The 12,796-nt window shown below is 45.6% G+C and overlaps 1 protein-coding gene across 1 annotated transcript in view; it reads right to left on the bottom strand.

Moving 5' to 3' along the window:
* The window catches only part of Itpr1 (inositol 1,4,5-trisphosphate receptor type 1), a 297,390-nt gene that overhangs the window by 153,408 nt on the left and 131,186 nt on the right, over positions 1–12,796 (bottom strand). The window contains exons 17-24 of the mRNA XM_070018999.1: positions 10,222–10,380; positions 8,971–9,143; positions 7,363–7,482; positions 6,788–6,982; positions 4,366–4,617; positions 3,722–3,863; positions 2,809–2,989; positions 1,523–1,710 (exon numbers count right to left, since the gene is read on the bottom strand). Of these exons, the coding sequence (XP_069875100.1) occupies positions 1,523–1,710; positions 2,809–2,989; positions 3,722–3,863; positions 4,366–4,617; positions 6,788–6,982; positions 7,363–7,482; positions 8,971–9,143; positions 10,222–10,380 (1,410 nt within the window). The remainder of the gene's footprint in view (positions 1–1,522; positions 1,711–2,808; positions 2,990–3,721; positions 3,864–4,365; positions 4,618–6,787; positions 6,983–7,362; positions 7,483–8,970; positions 9,144–10,221; positions 10,381–12,796) is intronic.

Raw genomic sequence — 12,796 nt, 5'->3', positions numbered from 1 at the left:
AGCCGAGTCACTGTCCCTACCAGCGTTATCAGGGCCCCACAGACACAGCAACCAGATGGCACCATTTAAGGACCCTCCCTCCCTTCCTCCCTTCTTCTCTTTTCTTTCATTCCTTCCTTCCTTCTTTCCTTCCTTCCTCCCTTCTTTCCTTCCATCCTTCCTTCCTTCCTTCTTTTCCCCTTGCTTCCCCCAAGCCTGCTCAGCAACCTTCCCCAATCTTAGGGGTCACTTTTTCCAGACTAGAACACAAGGCTGACCTGACTATTGAATCTATGGTTTATTCCCAAGTCTCAAAATCAGCATTATGCAGAATGGTGATGGCTACATCTAGGTGTCAACTTGAAAGGGTTAAAGGAGTCTGAGATGGCAAGCAGAGTGAATGCTTATAGCACTTTTTGGTGAACTGGCTGTAAAGATGCCTAGAGGAGTGGGAAGATGGGTAGGGAACCACTGCTGAGCGTTCATTTTTGCCATATGTCTCTGTGAGATTACAGCATTTTTGCATGGCAAATAGAAGCAATTGTGTAAAGAAGAAAAACTTGTTGAAATAGGACAGAGAATAATCCTAAGAAAGCCAAGTTCTTGTGTTGTCTGGTGGGGAGCCAGAGACTATGGGGAAGGTTTCCGCTAGGTGGTGCTCTTCTCCTTCTGCTCTAGGTGATTTATGCCTCAGCAAAGTTCTCTGCCCCTTAGTGGAAAGATTCTTCCATGCTACATTGTAGGTTTTGTACAGCAATTTCTGCTTTAAGTGGTCTAATGTGCAAAAGTATTTTATTCATTTTCTCCCATTCCCTTTGAACCCACACTGTTCCCAACCTTGTCCCCAAATCTAACTCTGCATTTGCTGTTCCCTCTAACCTGAGACTCTTCTGGAAATCAACATAGCCAGCTCCTTATTCATTGAAGTCTCTGATCATGTCACCTTACACAAGAGGCCTTTGCTAATAAACCTTCCCCCCAATCAGGAAGCATTATCTCGGCCTTCCTGCCCCTGAACCATCCTGACACTTTAGATTTTAACAGCTCTTACCATTGCTCTTTAAAACGCCGGCCTCCCATCCCTATAACTTTCTCTACTGCTGGCTTCTCAGGGCTTACAAGGACTTGTGACCACATGACCTCCAGAAGTGATGAATGAAAAGGGGGAGGGCAGACTTTGCAAAGCCAATGGAACCTGAACTGAGTGAGGAACTACAGACACGGGATTCAGCTCCCCTGGAGAACATGGGGCGAGTGAACTCAAAGCAAAGATGACAGCAAGGACAGAGGCAGGGCGGGCAAAGAGGATGGAAAGCTCAGGTAACTACAGGAAGCTCTGGTGTAGAAGGGGCAAGGCCTCCTTAGGGAGGCGCAGGAGCTGACAGTAAAGGGATTAAGATAAGGCAGCTCATAAATGATAGGAAGGGATGAACCAAAACCTTTGCTACGATTTTCTTCCCCAGAAAGCTTTGCGCTCTCTCAGAGAGGACAGAAGGGAGGTGACCAGTGAGGCATGAGTGCCCGCCCCGCCCCGCCCCCCTACCTGGAGAATTTCAATGATCTTCAGCTTGGTGTCCATGACCATGATGTCCTCTTTCTCGGGCTCTGCCTGCTTCACGTTGCCTTCCGGGGCGGCAGCCATGGGAGTCATAGGCAAAAAGCCTCCTCCCCGGAGCACCACCTGAGTCATCAGCTCGCCGACACCGTGAATAGACCTCATCACGTTGCTGCCTGGAAGGGCACAGCACAGACACAGGTCAGACCCTCTTGAGAGTGCTCGGAGCATCGAGGTCAAGACAATATTTAACACTTTCCCATTCTGTTAACACGCTCAGACCCAAGGAACCAGAAAAGGTCACACCCATTAAAGCTTTCACGCTTGTGAAGGGAGCAGAAACAATATGGGTTTTTGACTATCCCAAAGGAATTATTTTGTGTATTAATTCTCCTGCTAAGTTTTAATGGCTACCAATCATTGCTTGATATTATGCACAGGAATAAGGATTATAAGGGTTGATAAGGCACAGATTCTGGTACTGCTATGGACAGCTGCCTGTTCTTAGGTACACTAAATTACCTTCAAGGCTCAGCCTCGTCACAAAAAAGCACCTCCAGGACTGGATTCACTGGCATAATGCACTCAAAATGGCGTAACACAGGACTTCGCAAATAGTGAGAGGTGAAAAATACCATTTTTTTCTATTCTAGCTGCATAACACAAATTAAAGAACAACAGATACCTATCTACTAGGTGCTTATTACTACTCTGACTAAAACATCAGGGGAAATAAGCCTATAAAGATAGGTTTTCTTCTCACAAAGTAAAACCAGATACCAAGATATAAGCCTGTGCCTTATTTCACTTTATACATTATAAAGCACATTATCATCAAGACTTTTATCAACATCAGAAACAATGACATTTTTTTTTTGGTCTTTTCTTTTTTGGTACTGGGGATCGAACCTAGGACGTTGAACTTGCTAGGCAATTGCTTTGCCACTGAGCTACATCCCAGCCCAACAATGACATTTTTAAAAAGAAGATAAAACACTCAAACTGTTAGGTAACTTTCAAATGACTCAATAACAATATACACACAGACCCACAGATAAGGGGAAAGACAGCCAAATGCTAATGATCATGGACGCTATGTCATGAGTATTGTGAGTCTATGGAGCTGTGTGATCAGCTTTTCTTTCTGTCTGATGCATTCATAATGAAGAGGTGGGAAGGAAAGGCAAGGACAAGACAGGGTATCACATGGCGGATAGGACACGAGAGTTAACGAGAAAGGCTAGGAGGGCGTCTCTCTACCATCAGATACTCACTCTTGAGCTTCTCCTCATCATTGTTACCTTTATTCTCTTCTCCTTTCACAATCTTGGTAATGGGGAAGATTGTTGTCACATGCACACAATCTAATATGGCCAGGAGGATCTTGGTTAACCGTAGGAGGTCAGAGAAGTTGTAGAAACCAAAGTATATGAGATTCCTGGCTAAGTTTACAACCTGTTGTGTTTTACAAAGAAGATGGTATTAAGTCATCTGCATTCCTCTGTCTGACCAGACATTGACGAGATAATAAAACAACAGATGGTGACTTCCTATAGAGGAAGGAAAAGCATAGATGCAGCTTGCCATTTCTGATACAAATTTCATTTTGTTTCAGGGGAAGAAAAAAAATTGAGACATAAAAGCCGGCAAAGCTACCATCTGCTCTTGTGACCAGTTAATAAAAACTTGACCTAATCACTTAACAGGCACAGCTTCCCACGGAGAACACTGGGTGACCCCAATAATACCTAACAAGGGCACACGCAGATAAACAACACTGAACCCTCAGGAATATAATTCCTAAAAGGAGGCCAATGTGGCCTCAGAAACATTCAACCCAGAGGTGGTAAGGACTGACAGTCCTCAAATGATTCATATATGGCAGATCCCAAGCACAATCTGTTTCTCTCCTGTCACTTTTAATAACAGAGCATACATAATATTTTATCATTTCCCATGATTCAGTCCACCCTGTGTATTTTCTTTTATGAGCCTAACTGCTCCTAAGCCAAGCATCTGGTAGCATTGCTATTTTATTCTGAGCTCAATTCTTAGTTCAGTATAAAACTAGATAAAAATCTACCTCCTGATAAAAATCCACCCACCAAAAATACTTCCTCTTAACCTCACAGAAAAAATGACCACAGGAAAGCAGACAAAACACCCGTATCGATCATCATGCATTACCTCGAACGTGAGTTTATTTTTCTCCTTATCAGAAAAAGGGAACCTCTGACAAACCACGTCTCTCAAATACTCCTCCACGAACTCCATGGTTTGCGCAAACCTCTCCTTAATCTCATCTTTGGATGCTCCGCTACTGTCGTAGCTGAAAGGAAAGGAGAGGGACAGGGAAACAGAACATCAGGTTCTTCTCAGTGATGCTGTGCCCAGGCACGGAGACTCAGAAGTAGACAATGCCATAGCTGCATGCTACTTCGTTTTCCCTCCCTCATGTGTACATACACATTTCAGTCATTTATCTTCTTTATCAAATTGCCTGTCTCCACCACCCTCCTGCCTAATGATTAGTAGGGAGATGGTTTTTCTAGCCTGTTCACTCCTATTTCTCCATGTTGGCACAAGAAAAACTCATATGTGTAGAATTTTTTTAAAATCAGGAAGAAAAAAGTGCAATGATGCCAACTCTTAGTTCTTTGAGGCATGAAATACTTGCCAACCACGTATTTTAAGCTTAAAGAAAAAGAAAAGCTTTATCATTGTTGTATGATTTCACAAGACCATGGATGGTTTACCTACTGCCATACAGAACACTGTAAATGGGAAGCTTTAAAGTGTCAGGAGCTAGTGACAGGGAGCAGTCGGCTTACTCATCAATGGCGATCTCGGAGGGGATCTCCGACCAGAGGCGGGCATATTTCACAGGGGTGACCTGTTCCTGCGGGTCTCGGTCCACATGCATGTGAAGCATGAGGCGGCAGAAGGAAGCCCTCAGGTCATAGGGCAGGTTCTCGTCGGACATGCAGCGAAGGATGAGATCCACATCCAGCTGGCCTGAGATTTCATTGATGGCCAGGTACTGGCGGTCCAGGCACATCCTCGCAAAGAGGTTCAGCTGATACCTGGGAAAGGAAAAGCGATCGTAGACAAGTTCTCACTCCAGAAATCATTTAGGATGTGTGGTCCAGGAGGCACCAGCTTTTCCAGTAGTGATGTTTGGCCATCTGAACCTGCACAGCAACACCTTTTTTTTTTTTAAGTCGGTCATGGCTTGAACTCTGGGCCTGGGCGCTGTCCCTTAGCTCTTCAGCTCAAGGGGAGTGCTCTACCGCTTGAGTCACAGTGCCACTTCCAGTTTTCTGGTGGTTAATTGGAGATAAGAGTCTCACAGACTTTCCTGCCTGGGCTGGCTCTGAACGGCGATCCTCAGATCACAGCCTCCTGAGTAGCTAGGATTACAGGAATGAGCCACTGGCTTCTGGCCTAGCAACAAATCTTGTATAACTTATTTTAGCTTTTATACTAAATACATGCAAACAGGGCTAGAGGAAACATTGTGCTCTGCTGTACAGAAAAGTGGACAGACAATAGTCACATGTGTGTCCAGCTGTGTTAGAGCAATTATGTCCTTTCTATTCCAATTTCCCTTGTTTATCTTACAAAATAGGAAGAAAAATAGTTAAGACCTTACATGGATATCTAGTTCTATCTCTTCAGCAGTACTTTAAAGAGTGTAGGGCACTATTTGTATAGAGATTTAAGAATACAAAATATATATGCTTTATGACTGAATAGACATGGGACAGAATAGAAAAACACAAGAAAACTGCAAGGGTGAACACCATCTATAGGAATATCAGGTAAGAGACCAAAATACAGAAGGCAAGACATTTTTAACTGTAAACTTGTATTCATTTTATTTAAAAATGCTAGAAACAGTGATTTTACTGCCCTTTACTGCCCTATAATCTAAGGGTTCACATTGCTCTTTCCTTTTCTATCCTTTCCCTTCAGGGGGAAGAAGGAATAGGTCTTAGACCTGGGGTCAGAAAGATACTGGGGATGGAGGAGATTACTGGGAGAGGCAGACTGGTGACACATGGTGGGCCCAAGTCAACAAGTGAACGCCATGGGTACGAGGCAGCTGGGGGAAGTTACACCGTGTGTGGAAGCCGGGAGAAAAAAAATCCTTCAGTGTTGAAATAAAGTCGCAAGGACAGGCTGAGCACTTCCTGGCAGAAATGCTCGGGACCAAAGTTGGAGAATTTTTTAATATTTGCATAGTCCACCACTCAGGAATCCTTGTTCTAAAAATTCCAAATGTTCTAAATTCAGAAACAGTTTGAGCGTTGAATCAGGGCTCAGGTGTCTTGGGTTTCAATTTCAGACTTTCGGATTAGGGTTGTTTCACCCGTATCAAGTATACATTGTATGAATGTATGTACCAATTGTATGGATGTATGTACAAATGGGGAAAAAAAAAGGTTAACGAAACAGAAATAGGCATGTACCAGCAGACACTGTCTAGGTCTGACTGTAAGTGTTATAGAAGACTGGCGTTTTCACCTCTATTTTGCAACTAAGGGAGCTGGAATGTAAAATCAAACTTGACCAAAGTCAAAACTTCATAAAGAAAAAGGTCAGGATTTGAACCCACACAGTGTGAACTAACAGTCTGACTTGTGTGTATGTGTGTGTACATGTGTGCACACACATGTGTGTATGTGTGTGTACATGTGTGCACACACATGCAAATCCAGGGACTTGAACTTTCTTTTTTTTGGTCAGTCACTGGGACTTGAAGTCAGGGCTAGGCACTGTCCCTGAACTCCTTCATTCAAGGCTAGCACTCTATTACTTGGAGCCATGACACCACTTCTGGTTTTCTGGTGGTTAATTGGAGATAAGAGTGTCACAGACTTGGACTTTCCCACCCAAGCTGGCTTCAAACTGTGATCAGAACTCAGCATCCTGAGTAATTAGAACAACATGTATGAGCCACTGGTGCTCAGCTGGCAGTGTGACTCTTAACCATCTGAATATGTATGAAGCAGCTCTAGCTGGGGCTGCTGCAGGCCCTCCTTCTTTCATGACGCAGATACACCCAGATATCAGTGGGCTAAGAATCAGTGGAATTTTATATTCTAAACTCACACATCTTTTTTGTTGTTGTTGTTAGAATCTTATCAAATGGCGCCATGTGATTCCTTATAATGACCCACAACGAATCAGTTATGTTCCTGAGGGCCAGCCTGTGGGGCAGCCCAACCCAAGTGCAGGCCTCTCGCTCACCTGTAGTAGCTGAGCACATCTCGGTCTTCTTTTTGTCCTTCTTTAGCATCCTGGGCCAATTCCCTGACGCTCTTACTACGAATTTCTTTGTCGCTGTCCCTCCAAAATAGCCACACCTCTTCCTCATCTTCTCCAGCCTCCAGAGCATTTTCTCCAGTTGAAACACCTTCAAATTCAAAACGAGAAAGAACCAACCTAGAGAGGACAAGAAAACAGAACGCAGCTTTTGAGATCCTCTGAAATCTAGCTTCCCTGAAGACAGGATAGAGGCACATGGTCTAATCCTAGCAGCCTGGAAGTGGAGGAAAGAGGATCGCAAGTTTGAGGCCCGCTTGAGCTACCAAGTAAGATGACCCATCCCCTTAAACAAACCCACAAACAAAAGACAAATGTAGCTTCCCTTTCAGAAACACAGGGCTTAGGTTTTATCACCTGCAAGCACCAACATCACTGAACACTACATCTTCCACCTACAGCCTTTCTTCACCATGGCTTCCTCTCCCCCGCCCCAGGCCCACTCACTGGGTAAACCCCTTCCTCGCTGCCAGCCTCCTCTTGTCCCCAGGCCCACTCACTTGGTCTCAATGAGGATGTCCGCATTGGTGGGATTCAGCACGGCTTTACAGATCAGCTCCTGTGTCACTGGAATTGACTTGTTCATGGACACACAGAGGTCGGAGAGGTAATCTAAGAACCTACCAGAGAGGGGAAGGGAACCAGGTATCTTCAGTAGAGCAAGCAGAGAGAGGTCTGACTCTTCCCCATGCAGACAGGCCCATACTCTTGGGTGACACAGATCAGGCACACTGTAGGCTTTGATGCCAGGGTCCAGAGAGGCACAGAGTGAAGTTGGCAGTGACTGTGGCAGATGAAGAGGTGACAGGACCAAAACCAAGAGGGAAGGGCAGGACAGGGAAGGTCAAAGAGGAAGACATGGTAGAGATGGGGCCTCCGTGAACGCTCAGGGCCAGGCTGGAGCTAGATGTGTTCGATGGGAATGTTACTTGGATCTGTGCTCCAGTTTCTCATACAGAAAAGAGCCAGCGTGATTTCTGAGGACCAGCCCGGGCGATCTGCTGAGATGACTGATTCCTCGGCTCATCACCTGGCGCGGGAGCAGTCCAGGAAAGGCCGCTTATTCTGGCAGCAGCAGTCATTGCTGCAGCAGCCCTATCTGCTCTCCCGGGACACTGTGCTACAAACAGCTTCCCACGTCACCTGAAGTGCTTTGGCCATTAAAGAGAAGAGGGGAGATGCATGGGGGGCATGAAGGCGAGGGGGCAAGGGGGCCAGGGCAGGAAGAGATGAGGTACACAGAATTTACTAGCTCAAGATCAAACCCTCAAGTGACAACTTAGTCTGCTAAAGACTGTTAATGATGACATCAGGGAACACATTCTAGAGAGCGAGTGAGTGAAGGAATAAATAAATGCCCACAGCAGTTGTCATTTCCTGGGCACCTGTGTGTGCCAGGCACTTCATAGAGGTTTATTAGTGTCAAATGGCTGACCATGTTCAGCAGAAGGGAGGAGTCGTGTTCCTATACTTTTTGCCTCTACTCATCCAAGAGCTGTATGAGGCCTGCTAATCAAAGTCTGCCACACTCTGCAGTCCCAAGGCCAGTGAGCCTCCTGAAAAGTGCCAGGATCAGCTAAGTTACTACATCTTTTTGTGTGTGTGTATTTTTTTTTTTTTTTGCCAGTCCTGGGACTTGAACTCAGGGCCTGGGCACTGTCCCTGAGCTTCTTTTGCTCAAGGCCAGCACTCTACCCTCTACTACTTGAGCCACAGCATCACTTCCGGCTTTTTCTGTGCAGGTGGTACTGAGGAATTGAACCCAGGGCTTCATGCATGCTAGGCAGGCACTCTACCACTAAGCCAAATTCCCAGCCCTACTACATCTTTTTTGTTGGCAGTGGTTGTGGAAGCTTGAACTCTGGGCTGGGTGCTGTCCCTGAGCTCTTCAGCTCAAGGCAAGCACTCAACCACTTGAGCCACAGTGCCACTTCTGGTTTTCTGGTGGTTCATTGGAGATAAGAGTCTCACGGACTTTCCTGCATAGACTGGCTTTGAACCGTGATTCTCCGATCTCAGCCTCCTGAGTAGCTGGGATGACAGGTGTGAGCCACCGGCGCCCCGCAAGTTACTGCGTCTTACTGCCATTGGCCCCAGGGGCACCTCACCTGGGCTCCCTGTTCTTTCGCACAAGACTAACGAAAGTATCAATCTCTGCGGCGGTGATGTGCTTTTCCAGGAGTTTCCGGTTGTTGTGGAGCAGGGCCGTGATGGTGTCTTCTGCCAGCACATCATAGCCAATCTGCTTCTGCATGAAGCCAAACTGCTTGGCTATGTACTCCTGCAAGGTAGAGCAAAGTCACCAGGGAAGACAGGAAGACAACACTGCCTTGTTAGCTACCGGAATGCACAGCATCCCCATGAGGCCTAGAGCTCCACAGGGCAAGTGACAGTTGTCTATCTCTCTCTAGGACAAGGCTGGCATGCAACCTCACAGCCTGCATTTTATTACACCTGCCACCCGAATGTGATTAAGCAATGATCCAGATGTGTGCGTGGGTATATTTTAGCATACAGGACAAATTCGAATCCAGATGACTTATGTTTTTGAAAAGGTCAGAAGCTATTATGAAGCTATTTCAAAGAGGATTTATTAATTGTACCTCCTCTACTGCACTGCTGAATACACAGAGATCAAACCTACCTGGACATTCAGAATAATGTAAACTTGTTTTGCTTTCTTTTTCTGGGGCAAAAATTCATCTTTAAAATCAGTGAGTAACAGAAAAAATCAGGAACACCTAAGCCAACCCACCAAACTTAATGGAGTATGTGAACTAATCTCAGGCTTCCCTCTTTTAGAATCAGACATCACATTCCCACAAAATTAATTTTTAACTCAAGGAAACCTCTTATGAATTGTTGATTTCTATTCAAAGATCGTTCCCTGGCTAGGGATGTAGTTCAGTAGTCCAGCACTTGTGAGCATATCTAAGGTTCCATGTTCAAAAAAAATGAAGATCAAAACAAACAAAAAAACTACAAGAACAAAAAGCAAAACCAAAGATATTTTCTTGCCCAAGAAAGAATGACAGTTTGCTTGCTCCGTGACTTGATTCAAACCTTAGTACGAGGAGGTAGAAAAGGAAAATGTAATGTAATACCAATTTTGAAAATAAAAGAGGTGGCTGCGGTAATGGGAGAATTCTTAGTCTTTACTTTTCTTACTGGCCCCTAAGATTTGTATATGTGAGTTTCTCTGGTTATCTTCCTTACGGGTTGTCTAGTATGTATTCCTCCCAGGCTTGCATGCCAGCGTGTGACTCCTTCTCAGGAGCACACTCAACCTTGCGCTGTTCATTTGACACTGAGAGCTGAGGAGCAAAGCTCGTGAACTTCCTGTCCACTCTGATGCACACCTGGTTCTTCCTGTAGTCTTGCTGTGAGTGCCTCAGGACCCTGTAGCAGAGGCGACAGATATGTCTGAAGGGAGCGTGCCGCTGATCCCCCAGCTCCTCCAGCCGCAGCATGGGGCCGTCCCCGCAGTCTGTGAAGGGGGCCTGCAGCAACTTGAAGATCTGTGGGAACAGCAAAACTGACATCAAGGGGGGCTCTTGCAGGCTCAGCCGCCATCAGGAGCAAAGACCACCACACAGGTGGCTGGAGTCCACCGGAAATTATCACTATCAAAACACAGTACTGGCACGAACCTGTTTTCAGTCAGTTGGGCGGGCCTGGGTCCCTGCTGATCCCACCCAGTGGACCTAAGTGGTCCCCAGCATCAAGTAAGAGCGGACAGGATGGAATGGATGCCAGCATGCAACCACAGCCCTGAACTTCTTCTGCCAGGGAGGAAAAGCGTGCAGCGTGCATCAGAGGCCCTTAGCTCAGAGTAGGAAACCTCTGTTAAGCTGGGTCTTCAGACTTGCCCACTGTGGGGATTTCTGAGCTGAGTGCCTGCACATCCCCGCCAGGTACATGCCGACCTTGTGAACTGCTGACCAGCTCCTTCCTGACGGTTTGGAAACCATTCCCCCATGCTTCCTGAGACTCTGTTGAACCCTTTCCTTCAGGTCAGCTGACCTGGGCCATTGTAAGCATAATTCCCAACACCTATAACTGTCAAATCCCTCTGCAGTTTAAACTACAAAAAAAGCCACATGAAGAGCTTCAAGCTTTACACTTGAGAGTGTACAACCTCAGTGCGCTTTCTCAAGGCAGCTAGATTTTGGTGTCTCCTGGACTACAAGCCTACTAAAGATTTAAAAAACATGTAATCCTTCTTAGTATTAGATTATGGCCAAAGTTAATTTCAGTGTAATTACCACTAAAATACAAAGAATATTATTTATATCAAAGATATTGTAAAGATATTGTAAAGCAGGTAATAATTGTAACCAAGTTGCATGTGTACAGTACCCAAAGAAAGTGATCAGGGAAGGTGCTCACACTGAGTCATGGAACTCCGGGCCTGAAAGTGACTGCTCTTATAGGAATGGGCCCAGACATTAAGGTAGAGCCCTAATTTGGACTCAATGCATGAAACAGCTGGACACAATTTATTCTTGGCCTTAAAACCTTGTTGAAACATGAATTTTGAATATCATAGGCTAACAGAAAATAGGAGTCACAAATGCCAACTTCCCATGGAGAATGTGGGCCTTGTTTCTCTTTTAACATTGGCAGAGCCAAGAATTTGTTGTTGTTGTTGTTATTGTGGGGGGGTGAACTCTGGGCCTGGGCACTGTCCCTAAGCTCTTCAGCTCAAGGCTAGCGCTCTACCACTTGAGCCACAGCACCACTTCTGGCTTTTTTCTGTTTATGTTGAGGAATCGAACCCAGGGCCTCATGCATGCAAGGCCAAGCACTCTACCACTGAGCCAACTTCCCGAGCCAAGAATTTTTAAAGGCAAGAACTGTAGCTAAATCTCTTAACAGCTATAGAGAACTGTATGGTACAGTAAGCTCATCTTATTCCTTGATTTACGACACATGATTTTGACCAAGTGTGGTTTAAAAAAAATACATTTTATCAATAGCTGTGTTTATATGGTTCTGTGATCTCCTGCCCTTAACTTTGTGAAAATGTGCTTCTCAAAATACAAAACTATGATACAAGTTATGGTAATCTTCCCAAACCAAAAAGGGCTGTTTGTCAAGTGCTTATGTGGTTCAAGTGCAAACTTTAGCTTTGTTGAAGAGGGTCATGTCTTTAGCAGGAGTTGAGTGATGTTATGGGAGGGAAAAATGAAATCAAGCACAGTGCTGAACTCAATAAATCCTGGACATTCTGGGTTTTTCCTCAGCAGTGGTCTCTGCAGAAGTACGGACCGTCAGATGGCAAGGGTCTGCTGTATGCATTTCTGCGTACTTCCTCTGCCCTGGGCCTGTCACTTCGCGCCTCTTTACACCTGTTTATTTGAGTTGGAGCTGGGATAGTTTGGATCTTCAGTGTGCCTCCAATGCTCCTGTGTTTTGAAAAGCTTGGTCCTCAATACAGCAGCATCTTGAGGGGGACGGAGTGGCTCGTGAGAGTCTGACCTGCCGAATGGACTCCTTCACTGCTGGATTCACAACTTCCTTGTTACAAAAACAAGTTCTGTTGTCTGCTTCCTGGCCAACATGAAGGGAGTGGTTCTGTCCACCGCAAGCTCCCCGTCATGATATACACTCACCAAAACCCATCTGTGTGTCCCAGACCAAGAGCAGACAAGGACTTCAGGTTATGCTAATCTGTCCACCCCGGCTCACTGATGTAGCATCTGTTCTGCTACAGTCCAGGATTTTGACAGTGGAAAAGAAGGAAGGGAACTGTCTGTACTTAACCTCTGATTCTGCTGTGAACTTACGACTCTGAAAAAAGAAGTTCCATTCCTAAACACCATTGTCAAGGCTTCTGGGTGGAGGGCTCATGTACCTTGAGCATCTGTGATTTCTTGGATCCCCCCCCCCCCCCCGAGAGTCCACCCCCAGCACATCACGTCTTACGTCTTC

The sequence above is a fragment of the Dipodomys merriami genome, unplaced genomic scaffold, assembly GCF_024711535.1.
Source record: "Dipodomys merriami isolate MVZ:Mamm:240054 unplaced genomic scaffold, mDipMer1.0.p SCAF_13, whole genome shotgun sequence".
Taxonomy (NCBI): domain Eukaryota; kingdom Metazoa; phylum Chordata; class Mammalia; order Rodentia; family Heteromyidae; genus Dipodomys; species Dipodomys merriami.
The sequence above is the reverse complement of the archived record's forward strand: the minus strand, read 5'-3'. Positions and strand labels throughout refer to the sequence as shown.